Raw genomic sequence first — 12,745 nt, forward strand, 5'->3', positions numbered from 1 at the left:
ACATCTTGTAATTCTAATCTAATGCCTCATTGCTAAAAATCGCCTTCTTGTCATGATGTATAGGAGATATAGGAGAGGAGACTAATTCCAAATCAATCTGATTAATGCTATCTATGTAATACTGATATTCTGACATTATCGTGTGCGTCGCAGAGTCTCTCCGAAAAAAAATTGAAAAAAGAGAAAAGATACAAAAACCACAATAATTCCAAAAAAAATTGTCTCTAGTATCTGCATTTCATATTCACAACAATATTATCCAACCATATATCAGTGTATGTTTCATATAGTTTTATCTCATTACATCCAATTCTGTGGCTATGCTTCATGTTAACATAATCATATACAGGAACTTAACGCAACCCTCAAGCTATACTTAAGACCAATTGGTTACAAATTCCATAGACTAGTGAATTATGAATGACACAGTTGATAAGCTAGTAGTTTTCTTAGCAAAAAGAGATGGTATTGACAAGCTTGTAAAAACATTTCAATATGTTTCCAAGCTTGTTAACTATCAAGTTGAAGTATCAAACCCAGATATCGCCTCGAGGGCCAAGAAATGGGAAGTTGCGGCTGGCTTGAGCAGGAAAGCCTTTCGTACAGGCCGATTTCTCACGGGTTTCAATGCAATCAGGCGAGCCCCGGGCTCGAGCAAGACTTTCCAGGTTCTAGCTGTGCTGGCCAATGCTGGAGAAATGGTCTACTTCTTCTTCGACCATTTTCTTTGGTTGTCAAGAATTGAAGTGTTGGACCCCAAATTAGCGCGACGAATGAGCTTCATTTCGGCATTTGGTGAGTCTTTTGGCTATATATTTTTCATCATAGCTGACCTTATTCTCATAAGAGAAGGTGTTAGAAAACAAAAGAATATTTTGATGGAGAAACCATCAGACACCGAGGAGGAAGTGAAAAAATTGAGAATTGATAGAACGATGAGACTGATGGGGGTGGCGGCCAACGTGGCGGATCTGATCATTGCCGTGGCAGATATCGAACCGAATCCGTTCTGCAACCATGCAGTTACGCTTGGGATTAGTGGTTTAGTCTCTGCATGGGCTGGTTGGTATAGAAACTGGCCTTCCTGATAGTGCCAAGGAAAAGTCTGATGTTGAATCTTATTCATTAGTAAGACTCGATATTACTTTCTTACATGTAACTTCTTTGCAACACAGTTACCAAACTCATAAAAATATATATTGTGAGCTCATGGAAATGTTCATAACCTGTAGCTAGTGTTTTTTTTCGTCGACTGATGAGAGTCGAGTGTTCATAACTTGTAGGCTGTAGCTGGAGTTTTGTCTCAAAACTCAACTACGCAGAAAACTGCTTGTACTTCAATCATAACACAGAGCTGTTCACAATAGGTTCTTAGAACTGAATAATAAACACTATTCGCCTATTCTTTCTGACCAGAACCAACTGAAAATGGTGGACAGTGGACACCCCCTAAGTAAAACTGGGCACAAAACTTTACCAGTAAGAACACGGGCAACTCTTATCGCTAGTTATGCTACTGTAGAACATGTTTTAGTTCGTGGGTTAATTTTCTTTAAAGCAAAATAACAACAATACAGGCATATTAGTGCAGTAATAACTAATAATCATACTTGAACTGCATATTCTAGCAAGAATATAATAACCATCAATTATCAAAATAAAATAGAAAAGAAAATCTCGACCCGGCAATTTTAGACTTAACTCTATTTAAAACAGTCAAATGTCTGTTAAAATTCATTCTAATCCAGCCTAATAATTCTTATCCAATACTATCAACTGATACATTAATGTAAAGTACTATGTAGTATGTAGTCCACTCCCTTCTCGGGCATTAGTTCATGATGATGAGCTGCGGTAGTTCTATAGTGAAAACTTTTAACTGTAATATTTTATTCAGATTGCACACAGTCACTCTAAATTAGGGCAGCAAGTTCGCCGTTGCTCCCTTCCGCATCGTCCAAAATGCAGTGTAATAACGGTTCTGAAATCAAAAAATAAAATAAGATCACTTATAATTTTAATCACTATAATAAAGAAAACTAATTATGAACTAAAAGACTGATATCAAAATCTCAAGGACAATTATACTATATTCCATATACAGCTTCAAGTTGCTCAACAAATTTCTCTAGTCTCCAGGTGCTCACTGCTCAACAAATTATCTGTTTTCTCACATAATCTGAGAGCTCTCTTTACAGCCCATTGTCACAATTTACAAAGCCAAAATAGGATCTCACAATAACAATAAAGGCCTCCCTTAGTGGCATATACACAAAACTCTAACCAATTCTAGCAGAATATAAATAACAAGGACCTTCCATCCACACAATATCCAGTCACAAGCAACTGAAAACATGGACGAAACAAAATCCGGGACTTCAACAAGTCTCGTCCTCCATCTAATGAGATTCCTTTTTCAATAGTCTAATGCTTAAAAAAGACTTCCCAGGTAAGGGTAAGGTAAAAAACTGTGCAGTACTTATTAAAATAGAATGTTCATCAAGATTAAATATAATTGTATTTAGCCAAAAAAAAAAAAAAAATTGTTCATCCTTGGCTATAACGGTCTAAGCAATATAATTGATGTAATAACATATATGGAGAATACAAAGAAGCAATGAGTACAAACTGCTGCCTGAAACTAATCTCATACACGAGTGAAAATTATAGTATTGTAATATTAATTGGTCTAATAGCATTATAAGATTATTGCTAAACACCAGCACATATATAGTCAAGTCTTTATACATTCTTAACATGTTCTAACACGATCCTATGAGTCCATATAGTAAATACTAATAGCTTCTAAAGAGTCATAGTCACATTGTACAACTAAACTAATGATGTAAAACAAGAAAGCAGATGCATGGAAAATCTAAACTACGATGAACTAATAATAAACTTATAATAGAAGTTGAAAAGCTTACTTGCATCATTGACCGAGGATTTGCTGTATATGTAGTCTCAATTGTCTTTTCTTTCTGTTTACCAAATGAATGATGCTGTAAATATATCTTCAAATTTTGATGCAACACAATTTAACTTTCTGCAAATAAAAATTACCTCCAACTGAAATCCATAATGTACTGCAACCTTTTTCACATCTTCCAAACTAAGTTCAATTGACATTTCCTGGAAAATGGCAATCAAAATAAAATCACTGCATCAACATCTACAGTCTGCAGACCATGAATATGAGCAGTTGCATAAAAAAGAGGAGCATACATCATCTTGACTATACAGATCCGCAAAGTGATAAAGCAGGGGCCCCAAGTTTATCCAGACCTGCCAAGCAATCATCCTAAATTTTTTTCACAGAATACATCTAATTATCTAAATAAAGCCCACAACTTCTCAGAGTACTTACACCGCCATCTCTTAGAATTCTCGAAATTATTTCGATATATCTGGTAATGTTGTGCGCCGTATCAAGGAAGAAACAGGTCACAACTGCATCCCAGGCTCCTGCATATACAGAACAAGCTTTGGATTACCATATCATTGAACTTAAGAACCTCGTACATTAATCACAAGAAGACTGTAACTTAAAATCTGCATACTGACATAATCACATAAAAGAAGGAACTGTATCAAAGAGATTCATATATGTGTCAGCTTTGGCTTCAACTCTAAAGGAAAGTCAGGTCAAGAAGAGAAATAAGAGATCAAGCAGAACATTTGATACTATGAAATTGTTCTTTAGTGTCGGGATATAATATGTAGTCCAGACCTAGAAATAAATTAGTTTGCTTTGCAGAAGAAGCGATAAAGAAGAACTACACAGACTCTAAAAAGTTAGAAGGGAGATATATGTGGTGTAGTATCACCAATGTTGATCTCACATGTTTTGTGCACCATCAATTAATACAACCAATTACAGTATTCACACTTTACCTAGGCTCATATGAAACAAAGTGCTAACATACAGAGAGTAACATAACACCCAACTAGGAACTAGCTAAAGAACTCTTATGTTGTGTTTGGTTGGGGAGAATGGAATGAAATGAGTAAAAAATACTTGAAACTAATAGAGATAGGAAGAAAGTTTTGAAAAAAATTTGAAGGAGTGCAAAATTGCTATAATGAGATTTGAGAAGAAATTGAGGATGGGAGAGAATGGAGCATTCCATCTCAAATGGATGGGGTGATATCTAGCATATGATGTAGGGAATGGAATGGAGGAAGGAATGAAATTTCTTAAAAATCATCCATAAGATAGTTCATTTTTCATTCCATTCCTTCCGCAATCATTCACCCCAACCAAACACAACATTATAGATATACTGGTCTCCTAAGTAACCAAAACTCCATCCATGCATTTATTGTGGTCCTTAATCCTCGCCCTATGACCTACATAAAAATCTCCCATTTCACGGTGAGTCTAGGTTGAAGTCCATAGGATCTACCTCGAAGTAGAGAGCTATGTGGCCTACCAAGGGAGAATAGCACAGGGAGACTATTTACGAGCTTTTATTTTTCAAATCAACTAGAGGAAGTCTAATGTCAACGCTAAAGTTTACACAGAAGATCTCAATTCCAAGGTTAATAAGTTGCATCAATATCAGAAAACCCACCTACTTGACTTGCATCACCGTAAACTTCGACAAAATCACCACCACACATGGAAAACCCTTCAGTGATTCCTGCGCTGTTTCATAAGGGAAGTTAAACGAAATTTGGAACATTCAGATACTCAAACAGAAAATGCAGTCGCAATGATATTAAATAACTAATTTGAATGGTTTTAAGAGCACTAATCGACTATTCAACTGTGTGCCATCGGTGGCAACATTTTTAGTTGGTAAATTTCGAAAAGAATTTCATACCTAGCTGGATGAATATCCGGTATTAAAATGGGACGCAGCTGGTCGTTGTCAGAGAGCGAATTGCAATTGCTATGAATCCAAGGATGGATAGTCCATTCATTAGCCCTCTCTGTTCTATATCAGTAATGAAATGAAGACCTATGTTAAGTTGATTGATCTTTAACATTAGAAAAACTACGAAGAGCATGGAATTGATCAGTGACTGAGTGATAATCTTACTGGTTTAGAATAAAACTTGAGCAGATCATCATATAGTACGAAAATTCATTTCCCTGGCTTGCAAAACCTTGATGATTACATTAATTTGTCAGAGCTCTCGTAAATGATATATATGAGCTCATAATATATGGGTTCCAGTTTTGCAACATACCAAGACATGAAATATCTAATGCCAGCCTTCCGAGCCCAGCACCAGGAACTAAACAAGAAGGAGGGCTAGCAAATTGTAACACATTAACACTTTAGTTCTCAACTGATATACATGAAATCCATGAGATTCTATAGATATTATATGAGAAGTCTTCTAGCACAGTCAATCGAACTAGAGCTTAACAGTACTTGAAGACCTAATGAAAAATCACTTAATAATACCTCTCTTTACTTCGATTTGGAAATTGTAATTCAAGCTCTTCAAGAATAGGCTTATAGCACTGGTCACGTTCTTTTTGGCCCTGCAAATATAGATAGTTAAATGAATACATTCTTTTCTTGTTTGCTCTTTCAATTTTTTACATCACTTCTCCACCTTGTACCTTCTTCTTCACAACTTTTTTAAAAATTTACCTTTTGTATTGGTATATTAACAGGGGTAAATATAATAACAATAAATCTGTAAGTTCCAAAAGAAGAATCAAAACAAGAGAAATAAAAGAGTACCTCAGCCGCCCAATCCCTTACAATATTTCTAATGATACAGCGAACCTGGCAAAAATAATTACCGAGGTGAATGAGAGAAGAAACCTTCAAAACGACCAAACGGTTGATATAAAAAGTTGAGCAGATACTGATACATTCTTTTTTCCATCTCATCAATTATCAGTCTTAATACCAACAATTTCACATCAAAATTCATAATATGAGAGTTAATACTACAAACAGTTATCTCCTCAACCCTTAACTTAAATGATTAGATATATTAGAAGTCTTAAACATCTATTGACTGAGTAAAATTAGCCAAAGAGATAAATGTAATACCTTGTCTACATCAACTAGGGGAACACGCATCTGTAATGATGGATCTAACCAATCGGGAGGTGGTGAAGTTGTCTGAAAATACGACAGGATAACAGGAAAGTGTCAGCTGATACTCATTCCTGAACATCTAGAAATATATTTTCAACTTGTCAATTTTTTTCCTTTAACAAGAAAGTATCAAACTCAGAATAAAAAATATATATATAGCAAACAGCATAATCAAGAAAACGATTTAATATAGAGAAAATAGCTTGATGCTACATTGAGTTCACCAGTAGCATTTACCTTGGTAAATTTAGATATTATGCTTCCCCCTCCCCCAACACTAGCTTCACCGCCCTCTGGATGAAATTCTTTTCTACTTGATGCAGGCACACAAGAACAGTGGTTTGTTTCTTTGGTATTGTTTGAGACATTCTGCGGATCTTGTTTACAGATGTCAGGGTCTTGGCTAATATCAAGCGGAGGATCAAATGCCTGCCAAACAATATAAATTTACACTATAATAGCTTAATATACAACTTCAAGTTATGCCAAAACAGCTCAACCGGATTGCACATACATCTGGCACAGCTATGGAAGAAAAATACGTTCTCCAGACTGGGAACTATACACAGGACAAATTTATATATCTGAGGGAGTATTTGATAGCAAGGCAAACAGCCAAATGCTTCAGCGTACAGTATATACAATCTCTTTCGTAGGAAATATGACATATGTGTGTGTGTGTGTCTATACATATAGAGCGAGCGAGCGAGAGGGAGGGAGGGAGAGGGGGGGGGAGACCAGAATTATCACCTTCAGCATTTCAAATATAAAAAATGTATTCCGTGAGATACACCTGCAAGTAAAGCATGCCAGCTTCAGATTCAAAATTAACCGATTCTCTACAGAACAAACAAATATATGTGCACACATCCAAATACTTGCCAGTATTTAGCTACAGCATATACTACCTATTCTAGTCAGAATACAGAAATCCCTACTAGTATTAACAACTGTATCGCACTGCAAGTGCAAAATATCACCAAGTAATTTCCCTCTTTTGATAAGAGTTAAATAGATACGTTACTTCAGGTACTTATTCTATTGTTCTTGAAACGACCTACACAGGCATGAGTAAAGCAAGGACGATTAAGAGTTTCACGGAACCAACCAACCAAGTACAACTTTTTCAATAGAAAGTCGTGTTCTTCAGTTCTAATAAGAATACAGTCAATATTTTTCGACTATTTCAAAAATTTGCGGGAGAAACACAAAAAGGGATATACATTTTTAAAAAAGAGCGTCGAGGCCTCAAAATATTAATGCTGTGAAAAACTATTCACTGCTTAATGATGCTATCTAAACCAGGGAGCAGAAGACCGCTTAGGGTCTCAAAAGAGTGCTTTAAATACCGTCTCTCTGTGACTAAGAGTGTCATAAAACCAACCAACCAAGTACTAATTTTTTTTATTGAAAGTCGTGTTCAATTCAGTTCTATTCAAAAAACAGAATACAGTGAATATTTGTGGAGTATTTCGTAAAACATGAAACTATTTATGGAATACAGTGAATATCTAAACCACTGGACGCTAACATGAAACTATCTATTGGAAATACTACGGTACCCTCAAATTTATGATACAAGATATAAACAACTGAAATCTACCTTCTCATTCTTTGATATTTTTCAGGAAGGTGAGATAGGAGAGCCTGCAAAAGCATAAAAGAGAATCAGAGAGAAAGCCACCAAGGCAAAACTTACAAGCAATGATATACCCAACTGGATAAACACTTGTTTTAACCCGATATTGAATGAGTGAAGACAGTTCTTCACTAAAAAACAACAGAAACAGATCAGATGTGTCAGTGTAAAGTGTAAACAGATATAAACAAAGAATATTCTCATAACAAAAGTAGATTGATGGAGAAGTAAGGAAAGACACACTTTTGGGTACAAAATTATTACAGCATTTAGCATATATAAACATTGTTCAACAAGAAGCATGCATATGCAGACACCCACCTAATGGAACTATCACTGTGGTTATCTACAAGAGCATGTGCTTGCTGCATTATTGAGAATGTATGGCAAGATACAACCACCACTCTGTAGTTAGGGATGGCAACGGGTCGGATCGGGTCGGGTTTCTTGAGATCCAGACCCGATCCATTATATTTCGGGTCGGGTCGGATTCGGGTCCGGGTCCAAAAAATGAAGATCCAGATCCGATCCGTCGGGTTTTTTCGGGTTTCGGTTCGGGTTCGGGTCTAATTCGGGTATTTTAAAAAAAAATGAAATACAAATTAAAAATTATATATCTATAAAAAATGTGATTATGGATTATTTTTTTTAACTTTAGAAATATAAAAAAGGGAATTACAGGCTTCATTTATTACAATAAACACGTGAAACATGTTAACTCAATTGTATACAATCATTCAACCTATCATTTATATTTTATTATTTTTATTGTATATAGATTTTTTAATGCACAATAATTAAGTAAAATAAAATATTGATGAAATAAATATAAATTCTATATTGCAAATATAAAATTAAGTGAAATGTTAATATTCATACCTAATAATTCATAATATTTCAATATATATACTTTACATTCAACATATATATATATATATATATATATAAAATATTTTGTATCGGGTTTTTATCGGATTTCGGGTTCGGATCGGGTTTAAATCGGGTTTCGGGTTTCGGGTCGGGTCTCGGTTCGGAATACCTGAGATCCAGATCCAGATCCAAATTTTTTCGAGTCCAAAAATAAGATCCAGATCCGGATCCAAATCCAAAAAAATCGGGTTCGGGTAGACCCAATCGGGTCGGAACGAGTCGGGTATCCATCGGGTCGGGTAGAAATGCCATCTCTATGTAGTAGCATGTCATACGACTTGTATATCCAGTAACAAGCCCATTTAGTAATATAAAAATGATGGTTTGCACAATCCAGGTATACTACTTGGGCACATGGGCGTGTCTTTTACTATTAAATATCAGATTATTAAGGTTCTAATTCGTAATTATGTTAAAAAAAATTATCATTTTGCATTTCCAATGCATTATTGAGGAAAAAAAAATCGTTCATCCAAAAGAAGAAAGAATGCCGCTTCTTATAATGCAAACAGTTGTAGTAGGCATGGTATGTAATTCTTTTTCATATAGTCTACATCGGAGATTCATTAGTTGTCAAATACAACTGCCTATACAATAAAAAGTATTCTATACAATGTGTACAAAGTGCTGGATGGCATATCTCTAGAACAAATTTCTTCATTAGGTACCAACAGATGATCAATGTTTCTCATATCACAAATATGTATCAAGATGTGGAAACTTGAAGGCATCAATTAGTGCCACAGAACCAGACATGCAGGAAGGTTTACCTTGTCAGCCTGGGAAAGCCTTCTAAAGGATCTTTCATATCTTTTCAAGTCCTCCTCTGCAGCCTCTGGATAACTATATCAATTACAGGAAGGACAAGAATCAGAAAACATTAATTATTTATATAACCGAAATGATTTAAATGAATAACATCATTTAAAGAAAGAGGATGCTTGTCAAATATGTGTCTCATATATACACAGGCCCTGTTTGGAAGTTAGAGGTTTGAGGTGATTTAGAGGTTTGACCACTAGAATCCGCTAATTTTAGTGTGTGGTAGTTAGCGGATTGAAATAGAGATTTGGGTCCAAAAAGCTAATTTTGAAAAAGCTACTTTGAGGAGCTTTTTGGATTAGAGGTTTTGGTTTGTGTCAGAAAAAGCTAATTAATCAGCTATTTACCAAACAATTTTACGAGAAACAGCTAATCCAATCCGCTAGTCAAAACATCTAATTCGATCCGCTAACAGCTAACCGCTAACTGCTAATTCCCAAACAGGGCCACAGTATACTGATCAGGTCATCAGATAATGTCCCATTGTCCTGTCATTGCTATTGAAAGGAATATATAAGAATTAGTAATGCATATGATTGGCACGATTCTTTCATAAAAGATACAAGAAATATTGACATAGTGGGCTAGTGGCAAAACGTACCCTTTGATTGTCTAAAGCATAAATGAAATAGTAAGAACAACAATCTATTACAATCAGATATATCCTCTTGCAGCACCAATAACTATAAACTCAACACTAGGCCTTATAGACAACCTCATGTCACATTTCGTCTCAACTGAACAATAGACATTTTGAGCAGTGATAAAGAGACAATACTGGAGCAAAGACACAGTAGAGAGTACCGAATTAATCCCCAAAGAACATATATAAATATATGTCAGGGTGCAACTCTGCAAATTTTAGTTTTTGAAGTTCAAGTTGCTTTAGAGGTTTATGTTATATACAGGGAAGGAGATGAGAGAGAGACTTAACAATTATACAAAATATGTTATTTGTTGCCCATAAAGATAGTAGTTGCATTATAGATATAGTCCAATATCCTTCCTAACAACATTGAGTCGTCCCGCCCCAGTTTGATAAGATAAGGTAAACAGTTTATCAACCCTAGCCCATTGAAACAGCATAGCATTGCCAAAGGAGATTTTTCCTTGTATTTGAAAAAACTAACTAAAGCTAAAACAAACTAAAGATAATTAGGAATTCTAGACCAGAATGTGACAACAGGTGTCGTGATCAACTAAAGCTGGAGGAAAAATTAAACAAACCTAGAACAATAAAATTTTGTAAAGGGAAGAGAGTCAATACAGTGTGGCATTTATTTTTCTATGTTGCTAAATCACGTAATATCCTTTTCGGTTAACATTTTTAATCAATTAGTACCGCAGCATTCTACCTTCACCCTTTGTAAGTAATCTGTACCTGGCATTACAGCATTAATCCGTAAAACAAAATAGCGATTTTTCTTCTTTTTACTCGTCTCTAGCATCTAAAACCCTAACCATCTCCAACCTAAAAACCCTAGATCATAGAAACACAAGACTCTCACTAGACTTAATACTACTAATTAACTGATAAAGCAACAAAAATAATCACACAGCTATATTTATAATCAAATTAACAATGTTAGGGTTTTAGAGGATGAGAAATGAGTAAAAAGAGCTGAGCTGAGACGAATTGAATGAGACATTCAGTTGAAACATAAAAACAGATAGATAGTTACTTAAGAAAGGCGCTGATGATACGGCGGAGAGATTTGATTTCCAAAGCTTCTTCATACTTTCTCCGACGGTCTTCTTCGCTGTTCGACATCACTCTCTTCTTTTCTCGTTTCACAGTTCAAATTGTCCCTTTATATTTTGAGGTATCCTTGACTCTCGTTTAAAAACGATATTGTATCCGTAATTTCAGTAACTCAATTCGTACCCTTATTTTTAAATTTTAAGAGGCATATTTCTCCGTTAAATTTCGTTAACTTTCGTTAAAATATTTCTTCTGTCTCAATTACATGTCCCTTTTGCTTTTCAAGAAGTTAAATTGACTAATTTTTAACCAACTACTAGATAATATTTATTTATTATTTTAAGAAATAGAAAATTACATATTAAAATAGACTAGATTTAGTTTTTGATGATATTTATTTTTTTAATTTTTTTGTTTAATTAAGTTATCCCCAAATTAAAATGATTTTACATATCAAATGAATTTAAATTTTTAGTGATATGTGTATTAAGTACTTAAAATATACACTATTTTAAATATAAAAAATAAATATAATGTGATATTTATTATAAATATATACACTTTTATTAAAAAATATTTGACATGTAAAATCATTTTGATTTGGAAATAGCTTAATTAAACAAAAAAATTTCAAAATCGTAACATTTAACATTTAATTTTAATTTTTCATAATTTTCTCCGTCCAACAAGTATGCACTTGTAACTGCCAAATATTTCTCATTTTATGTGCACGTCGGTTACACGCTTATAACTATTTAATTTTTATTATTTTCTCCGCCCATCAGTTACACATTTGTAACCGCTGAATTTTCTTAACTTTCTCCGCCCATCCTCTATATAAAGATCCCATGCCCTTTATCTCTTCAAATCATTGTGTAATTATTTATGTCTACTGCTAGTGCAAGTTTTCAAGTTGGTAATCTATGAAGCACTTTCTTCATTGTTTAATTCATTAGGCAATCTCATTATTCACTTGTGATTTTTGCTAACTGAAATAAACAATGAAGAAATGTTTCATAAGTTATCAAAGATGATGAATTCCATCAACAAAATAAATTTTGGTGAAAAATATGTAAATTTGTATAAATTGACATATGTTCATCATAAGGCGATGCATATATAATTACTACGATTGATAAACAAAATAAAAATAGTCAAATGATTGATGATCGTGGTCTGTATTATAAGGCATAAATCAATATGTTCTTAGATTTATCTTATATATGTATCTTAACCATTATTATGTTATTTGAAATGGCACCATCACGTTTATAGACTTTATAATATCTTTGATTATGTTTTATTTTTCACTTGACGTCCATCTGATGCATCTGTTATGGTTATAAACTGTATTGTTACATTTGCTCCCATCGGGATAAATCTAATCCCTTCCCCCGTTTAAAAGATTGATTATTTAATAGTAGTTATAATCTTGGTGTAATTTCTCTTTTTAATACATGTGATATGGATCTTTGACGATCTTCAGTACATATATTGATTGTTAAAGCAAATCTCTATTAATGAGTTAAACATAGTGACGAATTTATTAAGTTGAGACTTGAACATTTTCTTGAATAAATCACT

General features: G+C 34.1%; 2 protein-coding genes across 2 annotated transcripts; one reads left to right on the forward strand and one right to left on the reverse strand.

The window, feature by feature from the left end:
• Positions 1-296: 296 nt before the first annotated feature.
• LOC108213241 (peroxisomal membrane protein 11-4) lies at positions 297-1,246 on the forward strand. The gene has a single exon (XM_017385011.2). It carries the CDS (start codon positions 417-419, stop codon positions 1,086-1,088), a length of 672 nt encoding a protein of 223 aa, XP_017240500.1. The 5' UTR covers positions 297-416; the 3' UTR covers positions 1,089-1,246.
• Positions 1,247-1,607: 361 nt separating this feature from the next.
• LOC108210947 (uncharacterized) lies at positions 1,608-11,292 on the reverse strand. The gene is made up of 17 exons (XM_017382411.2): positions 11,142-11,292; positions 9,408-9,480; positions 7,672-7,715; positions 6,819-6,861; positions 6,306-6,497; positions 6,021-6,092; positions 5,703-5,747; positions 5,418-5,497; positions 5,197-5,261; positions 5,046-5,112; positions 4,827-4,940; positions 4,575-4,648; positions 3,368-3,465; positions 3,226-3,285; positions 3,064-3,132; positions 2,928-2,981; positions 1,608-1,981 (listed from the first exon to the last, which is right to left on the reverse strand). Exons 1-17 carry the CDS (start codon positions 11,228-11,230, stop codon positions 1,919-1,921), a joined length of 1,302 nt encoding a protein of 433 aa, XP_017237900.1. The 5' UTR covers positions 11,231-11,292; the 3' UTR covers positions 1,608-1,918.
• Between the last annotated feature and the right edge of the window lie 1,453 nt (positions 11,293-12,745).

The sequence above is a fragment of the Daucus carota genome, chromosome 3 (assembly GCF_001625215.2).
Source record: "Daucus carota subsp. sativus chromosome 3, DH1 v3.0, whole genome shotgun sequence".
Classification (NCBI taxonomy): domain Eukaryota; kingdom Viridiplantae; phylum Streptophyta; class Magnoliopsida; order Apiales; family Apiaceae; genus Daucus; species Daucus carota.

What these genes read in the sequence shown, in the direction of transcription:
- LOC108210947 (XM_017382411.2), bottom strand. Translation starts at nt 11,230, where the DNA reads ATGTCGAACAGCGAAGAAGACCGTCGGAGAAAGTATGAAGAAGCTTTG. An exon ending in GAATTCTAAGAGATGGCGGT is followed by an intron (nt 3,286 to 3,367) that starts GTAAGTACTCTG and finishes ATTGCTTGGCAG; the next exon opens with GTCTGGATAAACTTGGGGCC. An exon ending in ATCCTCGGTCAATGATGCAA is followed by an intron (nt 1,982 to 2,927) that starts GTAAGCTTTTCA and finishes TTTTGATTTCAG; the next exon opens with AACCGTTATTACACTGCATT.
- LOC108213241 (XM_017385011.2), top strand. Translation starts at nt 417, where the DNA reads ATGAATGACACAGTTGATAAGCTAGTAGTTTTCTTAGCAAAAAGAGAT.